Here is a 13,689-nt window from a genome sequence, read left to right as displayed (position 1 = left end):
TTTCCTTTCTTTTTTCAGGGGGAAGGAGAGGGTGGAGGGACTGGGAATGGGGCTGTTAATTTTGAACCCTGTGTGGTGACCAGGGACTTCCAGACTCTGTGGCAGTTTATTATTTTCCTCCTTCAAATGTTTTTCTTTCCTTGTTTTTGTTTAGTTCTTTGTTTGTTTTGTCATTTTGTTTCCTTCTCTCTCCCGTTTTTTCCTTTTAAGCAACCAAACTGTGTAAGAGGGTTTTGGGAACTAGCTGTAAATAGGTCGCTGAGAAAGGCAAAACTTGTGCTGGTTTTTAATTGTTCTGTATTTCTGTGTTTTAATAGAAGCCTCAAAACATGTTTAAGAAAAAAAAAAGAAGAAAAAAAAATGCTAAAGGCAACAGTGTACAAGGATTGAAAGCTTTCCTTGGTGGGCCAGGAGGATCCTCCAGGGTGTGCAGGGCAATGGGAGATCCCACTGTAGAGCGACTCTTTGTGTTGGAATGCTTTGCTCGTGCAGGGTGTTCGCCTCCATGCAGATCTCAGGCCCCTGTGGAGGCTGTGCTGGGCACGAGAACACAGCTGGTGGCTGAGGACCATTGGGCAGGTCAGAGCTGTGGCCCCGGCCACTGGAACAGTGCTCATATGGCTGCAGCTTCTTAGGATACAGCTATCACTGCTGCTTTGGCTGTGAAAGGGAGGATGCCAGCCAGCTGACACAGGCAGCAATGATCCAGGCTCTGCTGGTAATCACGTGCTGGGCCTGAAGGTCTCCATCAGCCGTGTTGTCTCTGGGCCTTTCCTTTCCTGTCATGCAGGCCAGTGTGTAGGGATGGAGAGACTCTGAGCTGAGCTGGAACTTTCATTCCTGTGCTTCCAGGAGAGGCTAGCTGGGAACCCTGCTCTTTTGCAGCCTTCCTACACCAGTCCTTCACCACCCATCACCCTCCATGACCGTGCCACATCCTCTCTCCCTCTGCTGTCAGTTGGTCTCCCAGGTCTTCCTTCCTCACACTGCCTTCCTCCAGGCTTTCACAGGGGTCTTCTGCCCCTCCTTGCCCTGAGCTCTCTGCAGCAGCCCTGCACTGCTGTTGAAGGTCATAGAACGGCTCAGGTTGGAGAGGAGCTCAGAGCCCACCCAGTGCCACCCCCGGCCATGGGCAGGGCTGCCCCCCACCAGCTCAGGCTGCCCAGGGCCCCATCCCACCTGGCCCTGCATGCACTACTGCATTTCTGAATCAGAGCTGTGTTGTGCGATGCCAGCTGCGTGCCATGAGCTGCCCACAGGCTGCCCTAAGTTTCTGATCGAAGAGGCTGAGGTTCTTATTCCCAGGCTGGTGGGAGCTGTTTGAACAACTCAGGCTTTTCTGGATGTGCTTCACCCTCCCCATCCTCCATTTTGTAAGGTCTTCCTGCACGCAGCACTGGTGTTCTTTCCTGTGTTTGTTCACTGAAGGGGCTGTAGGATTAAGTACGTGCCCTTCTGCACTCATAGGGTCTCTGGATCTCTGCAGGACCCCATTCCAGCATGGTGTACCCCATGGGTATCCCACTGTGAACTCAGGGCATTTGATTGCCACATGAACACCAGTCGGAGGATAATCTCTGCAAAGCCAAACTTTGCTTACTACCTCTCTTGTAGCAGCACTCACTTTTCCCTATTAGATATCACAGAAGAAAAGGGAGATTGTCAAGTAGGGAGGGAATGGCAGAACTTTTTGTCATCTTGCAAGCTGCTAGAGAAAGCTGTTGGGTGCTGAAATGTCAACCCAGTGGCTGTGTTGATCAGATCTGTAACGAGATGTAGCCACATAACCTAATCTAATGAGGAATACCTTGAGCCAATGGGATATTTTGTAGAGAGCAGTACGAGGTTGGAAGTGCAGCTCTAGATTTGAGAAAGGACTTCACTCTGCTCTCGTGCTTTGTGGTGTTTGCAATCTGACTGAGCATCATTTTCAAAGGAACAAAGTGCTCATCCCTGCCTTGGCATTTAGAGCAAAGAGGAATAGTCTTCAACCCAGGGCTAAGTCAGCGTGCTTTGGACCTGATGTTGTAGCTGTTTGAGTTCTCCATTCTTCCAGAGTATGCATTTCACATGGGAGGATGTGGCTTAAATGTATGCAGCTTTTTCTCAACTTGAGTGGCCTGAATGGCTGTGGCTTCTCTTGGCTGCTCCTCGGGGTGTTGGCTGCCAGTATTTGCTCGTAGACATCCAAATACCACTGCCAGCCCCCTGCCCTGCTCATCACCTACCAGCTAGTCTCAGTTAATTTTAAGCCATACTATTTTCTATACAAGGAAAGTTTTTTGTTGGTCTGTTCTATTGGCCCCGTTGAGATCTCTGCCTGCCGGTACGTTCCTGCAGACCCTGGGCAGCCTGACAGCAGGAGGGACACCTGTCCTCCAGTGATAAATAGCTAAGAAGTAAAGCCTTTCAACTCAGCAGGCCTGTATACAAAAGGGAAATCCTGGCATTATTACAGAGCTGTGGACTTGCAGAACAGCAGTCAGGGCTCTTCTGCAAAATCGTGCTGCCCTAAAGCCAGCCAGCCCTACCCTGACTGCTGTGATGGGTGAAATGTGGGGAGAGGAGGTGCTGTGGAGCACCTCTGCCTGGACATTGCTCCCAGCTGTGCCCGAGAGCAGCACTAACCCTATCAGGCTGGGGCAGATTGCCTTCAGCTGGTTGCCCGCTGCTGTGAGCTGTGTCTGTTCTCATGTCTTGTAGTTTATTGCTCAGCATCTCAGCTTGAGTTCTGTGTACTGACTCCACCTAATCACAGTAAAAGGTTTGCCCATGTTTTAACCATGACGTTAATGTTTTTTCAGCTCCAAAAAGTAATCATTGGGAAACGGCATTTTTCAGTCGAATAATCAAGCACCTGGAATTAGCTTTCACATTGAGGTAATGGTGACTGACCTGTTCTCTATCATCCCATGGAGAAACTTCCCCAGTCATTTTGTACCATTATATAAATATATATATAAATATAAATATATAAATACAATATGTGAAGACATCTTATTGGTTTTTATTTGAAACAATTTTTAGGCTTGTTTTTGGGTATCTGTGCTGCCTGTAATGTATTGACCTGTTTTATAGGTGCCTTTTTATTAAAAAGACAAATTTCAAAACCTGATCTCTTGCCTCTCGTCTGTGGTCTGTGTGATGTCCTGCAGGGTTGTTCACCTCAGCTGGAGCTTCCTTGCTGTGAGATTCTGCTTCAGCAGTCAGCAGGAGATGCTTCCCATAGTCTGCATGGAGTGGATGGCCCGACCATGCAGCTCTGTGTGGTTCCTTGTCCTAAGGAGGATTTTGCTGCCTAAGTCTGGGCTGTGCTGTTGTTCTGTCCCATCCTCTGCTGTACCAGCCCATCCTCTAGCCCATGGGTGTCCAACCTTTTGGCTTCCCTGGGCTGCATGTACATAAGTCACTCTGAGAGTAATGCTTCCTATATATTTCCATGTAAACTACAGTTGATACAGTGAGCACAGTAACTCTGCTTGATAGAGCAAATTCTCAGCTACAACATGCTATTTTTTCAACATAGTCCCTACCATGAGCTATGCATTCTGTTTGGTCTCCAGAAACTTACCAAGCATCAGTGGATATCAGTGGGTGACATTTTTTCTGTATGGCGGAATTCAGTGACACACCTTTGCTTCATCTGCACTTCCATGTCAGACACCACTGTGTCAGGCTGCCCCTCTGCTGCCATCTGTCACACGACAACAGCATGGAATGGATATTGGTGGGAAGGTTCCACCTCTCCTGCTGTACCACCAGCATCCGCCTCTGATGTGGTGGGCTGACATCATAAAACAGGAGGCATTACTTTCGGAGCAGCCCTCGTAAAATACAGGGTGTAGTCAATGTATGTAAGTAACAAAACTTATTTTAGTCTTTAATGTTTGTATTAAAATGGTAAGAAGAGCAACAAAGCCACCAAACTAGTGGGATATGTGACCTTGATGTGAAGCTAAGGCATCACTGTGGTTTGGTGGCAGTGGTCTCACAGTGTTGGTCAGAGATTTTCCATGAGATATTACTCTTCCCCAAACGTGGTTGCTCACAAACGTCCGTGCTGCCAAAGCCCCACGGCCTGGTCTCAGCCCACAGGGTGCCCATGGAGCGGTGTGGGCAGAGCCGCCACCATGACGTGGGGCTGTGGGGCGGACATGGCTGCTCTTGTCTCTGTGGCTCGAAGCAATTCTTCTTCAACTGCTGTCAGTGAGAAACAGCCTCATTTTCTTCTGTTCCCCGTTGCTGCAGATCCTGTCCCAGCGCTGTTTGAGCACACCTGCTCCCAGCCACCCCTCCTGGGCAGCGGTGGGTGACGGAGCGGGGCCCAGCTGCAAGCACTGGGGGATCAGGGTGAGGATGCAGGTCCTCTTCTTGATAAGGAAAATGAAACCCTGTGTGAGTCACAGCGAGCTGCACGAGGGCGTGTGGGGAGCCCCAGTTCTGCAGCACTCCCAGGCACACGTTCATTCATGCATTCACTGGCTCGCGCTTTGTGCACGCTCTGCTGCCTGTCACGGCCCCACGGCCGCTGTGTGGGGCAGGGTGCTCTGCTGAAACACCCCAGTGACGTCCCCTGGGCCTCACGGGGAATAGGAACAGCGTGCTGCTGTAGGAGATGCTCTGCAGGGCTGGGCTGGGCCCTGGGGGATTGTTCATTCTGTGAATGCCTTACATTTCAGGAGTTTCCTTGTCATGTCAGAATCTGTAAGCAGCTCATTCAGACTCTGCCTGAGCTGGGATAGTCTGACGTGACCCACTCTGTAATGCCTGCTGTCTGCAGGGTGACTCTGGGTATGGTGAGGATATGGTGATTTAGACACAAAAATCCCTCCTGCAGTGGCAAAACTGGTATTGTGCCAACTAAGCATAAGCAGTGAGGTGAGTAGAACAGCAGATTTTAATGTGTTCCAGTGGTTGGGGTCATTCTCGTATGACAGTGTGTGTGTGACTGTCATTAAGTGGAGGCCAAAGCAATGCTTGGCTAATGAGAAAAATGTAAGGAACAGCACTGTGTACCTGCTGACACATTTCTCTGACAAGACTTAGTAGGAAGCAGCAAGCTGCACAAGTCTGTTGGGGCTGCCCTGCGTGTCAGCTTGCAGTGCCATCATTAATGATGGTATAAAGCAGCCACTCTTGTTTTGGACCAGCTTGTTATTGAGAAGCCCTGATATTGCTGGATGCCCATAGTGCAGGGCAAAATCAGCACTTAGGATTGTTCTATGTGAACCTGGATATTGGATGCACCCCATTTCCAAAGGCCCTGTGTGTGCAGGTGGAGCATGGATACCTGAAAACACAGTTCTAAGCAAAATGCAGCACTGCCCCTCAGCCCACTGAAAACAAACAGAAATGATGCAAATTAGGTCGTCTTCTGTGTTTTACCATACTGTGGGGCAGAATGCACAAAGCGATGTACAATGAGCTGCAAAAGGAAAAGGGGGGAAAAAAATGGTTACACCGTCAGCCTCACAAAGATGTGTGGTTCATTTTCTCCGTGCTCAGTCACAAGACTGAGCCATCTGTTCAGACAGTCATCTTTAAAAGACAGCTTTTGCATACTCAGGCATTTGCTTCAGCAAATGTAGCTGTGAAGAAATCAAGTGAACAGGGAAGGATGTGGCTGATGTCAGGAATTTGCAGCAGTCAAAGTCCAAGGCCTCCTGGAGTGAGCTGCGCTGGGAAAAGCGATGTGCTGTGACTGGATGGCAGGACGTCATGCAGCAGGAGGAGCAATATTCCATCCACAGACCGTGTGGCCTTTGTCACTGGGATGAGCTCTGGGTACCCTGATGGTCTTACCTGCATCTCTCGCTCTAGCTACCATGGCAATTGTCCCCCACTGCTTTCTTTGGGCATGTCTTCAGTGACATGAGCAGGTGAGATGGGAACCTGCTTTGTCCTTTCCTCAGCCCTCACTCACTGATGCAGCTTCCACTTGGCCGTGCGTTTTTCCTGCCCTCCCCCTCCCGCCCTGTGACTCAGTCTTGCATCTGGCTCTGTGCACAGGACTCCTGCAGTCAGTTTGGTGATGGAGATGTGGTAACAACAGGTTCAACCTGCTTTGGTTCCTCCATCCCGGCCAGAGTGACAATCGGACAGTCGGCATTTGCCAACAGCTGCCAGACAGATTTTGGTACATATGTGAACCAGAAGGAACCACAGAAGCGATGCGGTGGGATTTGGGTGTTAGGTGGCTATCAGACCTCGGTTTCCCAAGGAGTAAAAAGAGTGGTGGGGACACTTGTAAAACTTAGGACTGGGACACAGCACATATGCTACTGGGCAGGCCATTTTGGTCCTGCAGCAACCTTTCTGAGTTAGAAAGTGGAGATAGAGGTGGTGTTGTCAGACTCGATTCCGCAGCCCTTCCTTGTCACCTCTAGGATCTCTTGTAGGGTCTCCTGGCTTATGCAGCCCAGCTCGTGCAGGATACGGAAGAAGTCATTACGGAACTTGACCCCTATAAAGGCATAAATGATGGGGTTGAGGCAGCAGTGTGTGAAGCCGATGGCCTCTGTCACCATGATGGCGGTGTCCAGCTGATCTTCTAGCAGGCAGTTCTTGGTGAAGGCTTCTAGCTTGGTAAGGGTGTTCAGAAAGATGACGATGTGGTATGGGCTCCAGCAGAACAGGAACACACCGGTGACCAGGATGGCTACACGGACAGCTTTCTGCCTTTGCAGGCGTTGGGAATGACACAGAGCGCGGACGATGGCCATGTAGCAGTAACACATGACCAGCAGGGGCATGAAGAAACCCACGCTGTGGTACAGGAAGCGAGTTGCCAGCCACGCGTTGTTGCCATGAATCCCAGCCTCTGGAAAATAGCAGATGCTGCGGTTGCTCTCATCTGTCCAGACTTCCATGAAGATGAGATCGGGTAAGGTGAGGAGCAGGGAGCAGAGCCAGATGGCCGTGCAGGTGAGGTGGATGGAGCGAGCTCTGCGTTTGCGGTAGGTGTGGATTGCGTACACGATGGCCAGGTAGCGGTCCACCGCAATGCAGCCCAGCAGCATGCTGCTGCAGTAGAAATTGATCTTGTGGACCGCACTGAGGATCTTGCAGAGGAAAGTCCCAAACACCCACCCAGCCAGGCTTTCAACCACGCTGAAGGGGAAGGTGAGCAGCAGTGCCAAGTTGGCCAGGGTGAGGTGGAAGAGGAAGTTTTCAGTGGTTGTTCGAGACCGCTTGAACCTCTCTAAAATGACAAGGACCAGGGCATTGCCCACAGTTCCCAACACGAACATAAGCAGATAGGCGAGCGGTATGAAGACCTTCCTGAAGGGGTCTCTCTGGTTGCCAACCACAGATGAAGCCGAATTGAAGCAAAAGTAGCCTTCCAAAGGAGGAGTGCTGTTCTCAGCCTCGTAGAAACCGCTCAGCTCCACCTGGCTCTGGAGAACAGAGGGTCTGGTTACAGGAGGGCAGTTTCTGAACAGAAGAACCCAATCACCGAAATCTCCCACTGGGAGGGGCTGCACACTCCCTAATTGCCAGTTAGCACACTCGGGGATATTCTGGCTTCCAGAGAACCACTTTCAACTTCTGTTTTTTGGTGAGCTATTTGCTGGAGGCATTTGATTTTTTACAACACACAGAACTCTTCTCTGACTTTTTTTCCCTACTTGTAGCACAGCCCGTCCTGCCTGCTGACAGGTACAAAACAACTGGAGGAGTGAATGCATCTGAGGAACTGGGATGCCACAGCTACGAGGATGATTTCGGGAAGGGAAACCTGCTCTGCTGGTGAACCCCGTAGTTCTGAATTAATTGCAGTCAAAGCCAGAAAGGGAATCTGAAAACATCACTCAGACCTTGGGCTGACAGCCGGTAAGGAAAGCGTGGCAGAGCTGCTGCAGATGGTGGGCATGCTCTGTCCTCGGGCACTTGGCAGAAACTTGCTGCTAACAAAAGCAAAGGGCTCAGATGTACACTCAGCACGGGAGGCTTGTGGCAAGCTCAGCCATCACTGACAAAACGGGAAGAGCTTCACAATAGTTGTTTTGCACTCCCCCACCCACAGCCTCTCTGGAGACCAGCCCTGAGACTTCAGCATCAACCACAGAGGAAGTCTTTGCTTGCTGCTTTCATACCTTTCACTGCCAGCTGTGGCTGTTTGCACCTGCTGCGCCTTCACTCGGCAGCCAAAGTTCCCATCTAAAAATACTAGGCCTGCTTTAGACAGCTTTAGAGCTAATTTGGGGGGATTTTTTGCCCTTTCCTCCTCTCCCTGCGTGTGCTAAGTCAAGTGACTGCAAGTAACCTCAAGTCCTGCACTGTACCTCGTTAGAAAGGGTGATTGCATTTATTCTCAGTTAAAAGCCTTCCCCTCGTGATGTGCTGGATGCCTCTGCAAGCAACCTTCTCAGGTAAGGAGCTGATGTGGCAGTGCTCAACTCAAACTGCTGCACTGCTGAAACCACGTGTGTGGGGAGCCTGGGGGTGTTGAAGAAGCCGAAGTTTGCAAAGCATTACTGAACGTGTGCAAAAGGCTTGGGTGGTTCTCAGGTAGTGGAAGGTAGCAGGGTAAGCAATTCCTTGGGGAAAATGTCAAATCATAGGATGGTTTGAGTTGAAAGAGACCCTGGTGCCACTCCCCAGTGCACAGGGACACCCACAGCTCCAGCAGTGCTCACAGCCCCAACAGCCTGACCTTGGCTGTCTGCAGGCATTTGGCATCTGCCACCTCTCTGAGCACTTTGACACAATGACCAAACTGGGCTGCTCAGGACTTGAGTGATCATGCTGGAGAATCCCAGGGGGAACAAGTTGGAATGGGTATAGCTTAACTGGAGAGAGGTTGAACAACTCCAGTTTCAAAGGGAAAAGTGAAACGATGGGCAGCGGATGGGTGTGCTGGCCAGAATGCTGCAGCTGCAGGTGAGAGGTGTGTGTGTTGTTAAACGGCTTTGGCTGCACAATGGTTTCCAGTGTCACCCTACAGTCAGAGCTGGAGGTGCAGAGGCCACTATCAGCCACCATCTGATTGCAGATAAGATGGCAGGTAGGGCTCTTACTGTAAGCCACTCGCTGCGGGCAGAGGAAGTGTGAGCAGAGCTTTATCTGAGGCATCCTCTCATGTGCATCTCCGAGCAACGAGTGTGGGTGGGAGCAAGCAGAGATGAGTTGAAGATGAACATGAAAGGATGAAATGTGTGTATCCAGGCTCAGATTGGAAGGGCAGATGACCAGAGCTGCAGGAGATGCACCGAATGCAACAAGCCAAGGCTTGTGCTGTGATTGCTCCTTTCAGACTGGAAGCATGTGGCCACCTGACCTGGAAATAGTCCACACATGGGCACCTTTGCAAAGGTAGTAACAGCCAGAGCAATTTGTGTGTGTGCTCTGCTGGGGAAACACAAAAGTAAAGTGGGGCCTTTTCCTGAAACTAAGCAGTAAAATGCATGCCTGCATTTGTGGCAATGGGAGGCACGATCCTGTCACACTCTTTGTTCAGGGATCCCCTCTATCCCACACTGCAGAGTCACGCAGGCCTCCTCTGCACATCAGCTGCTTTTCTCAGTTCTGCACCACTGCCAGCAGTCAAAACATTTGCCTGTAAAAGAGCAGCAGCAGTCTTGTGCTATTAGGGATTTTCCAAGTGACTCATTCCCTTTTAGCCCATCCAGGGCCAGGAGAAGCATCTCGCATTCCCAAAGCCTTAAAACAGAAATGCCCACATTGGTGTGCAGCTCTGCAAGCTATTGACAGCAATCCTGTTCCTCAGCTCTCTAGGGGCTGAAGGAGAGAAACACATACATAAGAGCACACACCACGCTCCTGCCATGCTGATGCCTGTTTGCCTCTTGAGCCACATTTGCCCTGTGATAAGAATTGGCCTTCAGTACCACGGGAGACCACATGGAGATCTCAGTGGTCCTTCTGCAGCGTTTTTCTTTGTGTAGTCTGCAGCTAGGGAAGGTTAAGCAGGCAAAGTTTTCTTGCTATGGAGAATTGGGGTCATAATTTTGCAAAGCTTGGTCAGGATTCCTGCTGCACTTGCTGGGCAATTCTGAGATAAATGCCCACTCAGTGCAAACATTCCAATTGTTTTCAGCCTGCATTTGTCCTGTTGGTCACCTGGTCCTCTCCTGTTACTGCAGGTTTGTGTCGCTGCTTTGTTAGAACAGCATTGAGGCCTTTTTTGCAGATCTCTCTGGACATGCTGTTGATGCAGTCACTGCACATGGCAATGTGTGGCACCCCCAAACCACACGTGGCACTGCTCTGTATGATCTATGGCCTGTTCCATGGAAGAACAAACCCTGTTTGCCATAGATTTTTTGTGCTGGATAAATTAGAACAAATAAAAAGGATAGGGAAGGCCCCTTCCCACCCAGTTCTTCTCTTTTTTCCTCAATGTATAGGAAAGAGACAGAAAAATAGGTAAAAATTAAATCCAGCACTTCTGAGACAGAAAATAAACAAAAACTGAGGTCTGCTGCACAGAGTCACGATATGAAAACAGAAATTCTGAGTTGCAATGTTATAGAATCTGGCTAATGATAGCACTGCTGTGGACTTCCCCTCAGACAGCACAATGCGCTCTAAAAGGTACAGCTGCTGTCTCTGACCTGCAACCTTAGCGCAGAGAACTACAGGGCAGAATATGGTGTCATCAGACTCAGTTAGAAGAAGTGTTTGCAATTTATCTTCCTCGTTTTCTAATTCCCTTCTCGTAAGTTAAGTGCGTATTTCCCTCCCAGCAGAGCCTCAGGCAGCCTCAGTCACAGGGAAGGCAGGCTTTATCCCTACGCTGTGTCCATGCCAACAGCTGTGCTGAGAGCAGAGATGAGTTTCCCTATGGGATCCCAGCTGGGAAGCATTTGGACCAACGGGCAGCACGGAGCAGAAGATGGCATCGGTCGTGCTGTCCTGGGGAGGCTCTGGCCATTCCCACAGGAGCTGGGGATTTGGGGGTTTCTGCACGGGAACATTTTGCACCTCCTGACTGTCAGGGGTTGCATTGCATTAGCGCTCCACAAACACAACAGTGTCACTTTTAAGTTCCTCCATCCTTCAAGTCCAGAATTAAGGGATATAAAGGCTAATTGCATGGACGTAAGTAATTGCTCAGGTCCTCTTGCTTCTAACAGAAGCCATTAGAAGACGGTGACATTGCAACCAGGTCCTTCAGCCCACCCGCAGCTCTGCCAGCTCTACCTCCTCGTTCTCTCCAACAAGCAAAGCCAGGCCAAACTCACCAAGTCATAGGTGTCTGATGAGTAGCTGACAGGCCCCATGGTGTCAGGATCTGCCTCTCCTCCAGCAGGTCAGAAAAGTTCTTCTTTTTCGGGGTGGAGTTAGTCATTTAAGTGAGCAGGGAGGGACCCAGCAAGTAACAATACAGTATTTGCAAGGCAAATGAGCTCCAAGTGAAGGGTGACCTATATGTTGTAAAGATTGGCCTCTCACTTTATCACTTTTTCTTAACTGTTTCGATTTTCACAGTGATGCTTGAAAAATCCACATTCCTTTGGCCTGTAACAAGAAGATCCATGAGGTCCATAATTCCATCCTACAAACCTCCAGGGTTCTTGGCTGCTACTGCCCTAGTCCAGGGCAATCTGAAAGCTCTGTGCCCCACCGAAATCTCACCAGGTCTGGATGCCCTCTGGAGCTTTGTAAGACTTTGCAGACACCATTAATCACATCTGCATAACCTTTATCCTCTGCTGGTGTCTTCCTGGCCTCAGCCTCAGGGACCTACAGCCGTTCTCCATCTCCTCCTGCCACTTCATCCCTTGCTGCACTCACACTGGAGTGCAGACCTTGCTGATGGAAAGCTCTGCCTCAGTGGCTGCACTGCAGTTCTGGGGAAGGGCAGAGGCTTCTAACAAATTGAGAAGTTAACTGAAAGTTTCTAATCTGAGGAAGCATGCTGGAGCCTCTGTTCGAGCAAGAAGCCCGGCAGGAGTCACACCAGTGAGAAAGGAGACACTACTCTGGCAATCACTATTGGATTTTGTCTCTTTGTGGTTCTTAGCAGGAGGCATCTCCCAGGCTGTGAGTCCAGCCCTTAGAAGTGGGCTGGGGATGAACAGGTTTCAGGGAACACACTCTGAGGTCACAGGCAACAATTTCCCTTGCAAGTACATATGCACTATGTGATTGCTACCACAGATGAAGCACAGGATCCGTGTGATGCTGTCCTGTTAAATGTAGGAAAAGTGACGGAGAGGAAAACATGGACAAAAAATAAGTTGAGATAAAATACAGTTAAATTAAAAACAATGCCGTTTTACGGGATACTAGCAGGTAAGCGATCCATAATTGAATACAACTATAATTAAATTCAACAATAAAATTTGAGGACTGTTTTGGTGCCTGTGCATAGCAGCTCCTTGCTGAACTCTGACATTCTGCTGCAAGTACATACTCTAGCTGATTGTATATTATGACTAACAAAAAATGTTAACTTGTGTAAGGTTTCCTGATAGTAGGAAATCAGCTGTACAAAAAGATGACAAAATGCATTCCTTGAGGATGATCTACTCTATAACTACCAAGCATTTCAACTGACCAGTTTGACACTATACTTTCTGAGCCAAATCTGTCCTGACTCCTGGATCGTCTCTCTGATGTTTTCAGTCATCTCATTTGTTGTTATCATCACAAATAGAGCTTTGCAAACCCAGTCAGATTTACCCATCTGTTAACTTCTGCTGTCATTTGCTCTTTTAAGGTTGGTGCATCAACCTATTTCCTGCACCTCTCTGTGCAAAGCACGATGCCTAGCTCTGCTGAGAGCTGAGAAAAAGCACCCAGGCAGCACAGATGTAGCAGAGCAGAGACCTCTCCAGCAGTGATTGCTGTGCCCAGCAGCCAGCCAGAAGCACGGCACAGGTGAGACGTTCCCCTAGCAAAGGAAGGCACAAAATCTATCTTCAGGTTCCTGCTTCTCTTGTCATGCATGGAAGGGAGGGTTAAAAAGGACATCATGTGGGAGAGAGGATGAGAAAGGATTTGGAGAGCTCTCTGCCTTGGGATGATGGCTGACGTGGCAAGCGGTCTGCAGCAGAGTGAGTGGTCTGGGGGTGAATAACTTAATAATGAGGCTTGTTTTTGGTGAGAATACACAAACTGACTACATGAGAAGGATTCTAAGCGTGACAGAGATGATTGTGCTGTCTCTAGCAGAAAGTGTAATTGCTTTCAAATTAAATGGAATAACTAAAAAAAAATTATTAAGATTATCTGCTTCTATCTTCAGTGCTTTGTTGGAGGTTGGACTCCGTTTGGAATCACTCAGCCGCATCCAGACTTTGCAAAGAAAAACAACCACAAAAGAAGCCAATTCATTCTCATCTATTCTGGAAAACAGAGCAGCAGCATACGCTGTGTGTACGTTGGTTTCGAGGTAGAGATAAGACAATGATCTAAAATTGGTGGCAGATGTGAGGAGCAAGGAGAAAAATAAACACCATGTGAGAAAAACAAATGGATTTCCCTTTTATGGGGAAAAAAAGGGAAAAGGAAAAAAAGGGAAAAGGGAAAAAGGGGGCGAAAAAAGGGAAAAAGGGAGGGAAAAAGGGAGGAAAAAAGAGGGAAAAAGAGGGGGAAAGAGGGGAGAAAAAAAGGAAGAAAAAGAAACCGTGAGTGGGAAGAGTCAGCGCTATAGCTCCACCAGCGCCACACCGCTGTCCAACCCGGCCCTTTCCCCGGAAGTCCCACCCAGAAGGCGGA

The 13,689-nt window shown here is 49.2% G+C and overlaps 1 protein-coding gene and 1 long non-coding RNA gene across 4 annotated transcripts; one reads left to right on the top strand and one right to left on the bottom strand.

Annotated features, from left to right (window-relative positions):
* Nucleotides 1-2,987: 2,987 nt before the first annotated feature.
* On the bottom strand, nucleotides 2,988-11,307 carry CXCR5 (C-X-C motif chemokine receptor 5). Its single transcript, XM_003212747.4, has 2 exons — nucleotides 11,208-11,307; nucleotides 2,988-7,397 (listed from the first exon to the last, which is right to left on the bottom strand). The coding sequence occupies exons 1-2, from the start codon at nucleotides 11,244-11,246 to the stop codon at nucleotides 6,321-6,323; spliced, it is 1,116 nt and encodes a 371-aa protein (XP_003212795.1). The 5' UTR covers nucleotides 11,247-11,307; the 3' UTR covers nucleotides 2,988-6,320.
* On the top strand, nucleotides 7,405-13,475 carry LOC104914371. Of its 3 annotated transcripts, none has more exons than XR_004162034.1 (3): nucleotides 7,405-8,372; nucleotides 11,100-12,849; nucleotides 13,217-13,475. It is a non-coding gene; the product is annotated as an uncharacterized LOC104914371 (long non-coding RNA). The 3 variants fall into 3 exon arrangements; XR_795988.3 differs by having other exon boundaries at nucleotides 7,406-8,372; nucleotides 11,455-12,849; XR_004162035.1 differs by lacking the exon at nucleotides 7,405-8,372 and having other exon boundaries at nucleotides 11,298-12,261; nucleotides 12,689-12,849.
* Nucleotides 13,476-13,689: the final 214 nt, after the last annotated feature.

Source organism: Meleagris gallopavo, chromosome 26, assembly GCF_000146605.3.
Source record: "Meleagris gallopavo isolate NT-WF06-2002-E0010 breed Aviagen turkey brand Nicholas breeding stock chromosome 26, Turkey_5.1, whole genome shotgun sequence".
Classification (NCBI taxonomy): domain Eukaryota; kingdom Metazoa; phylum Chordata; class Aves; order Galliformes; family Phasianidae; genus Meleagris; species Meleagris gallopavo.
This window is presented reverse-complemented; position numbering and strand designations above follow the sequence as displayed.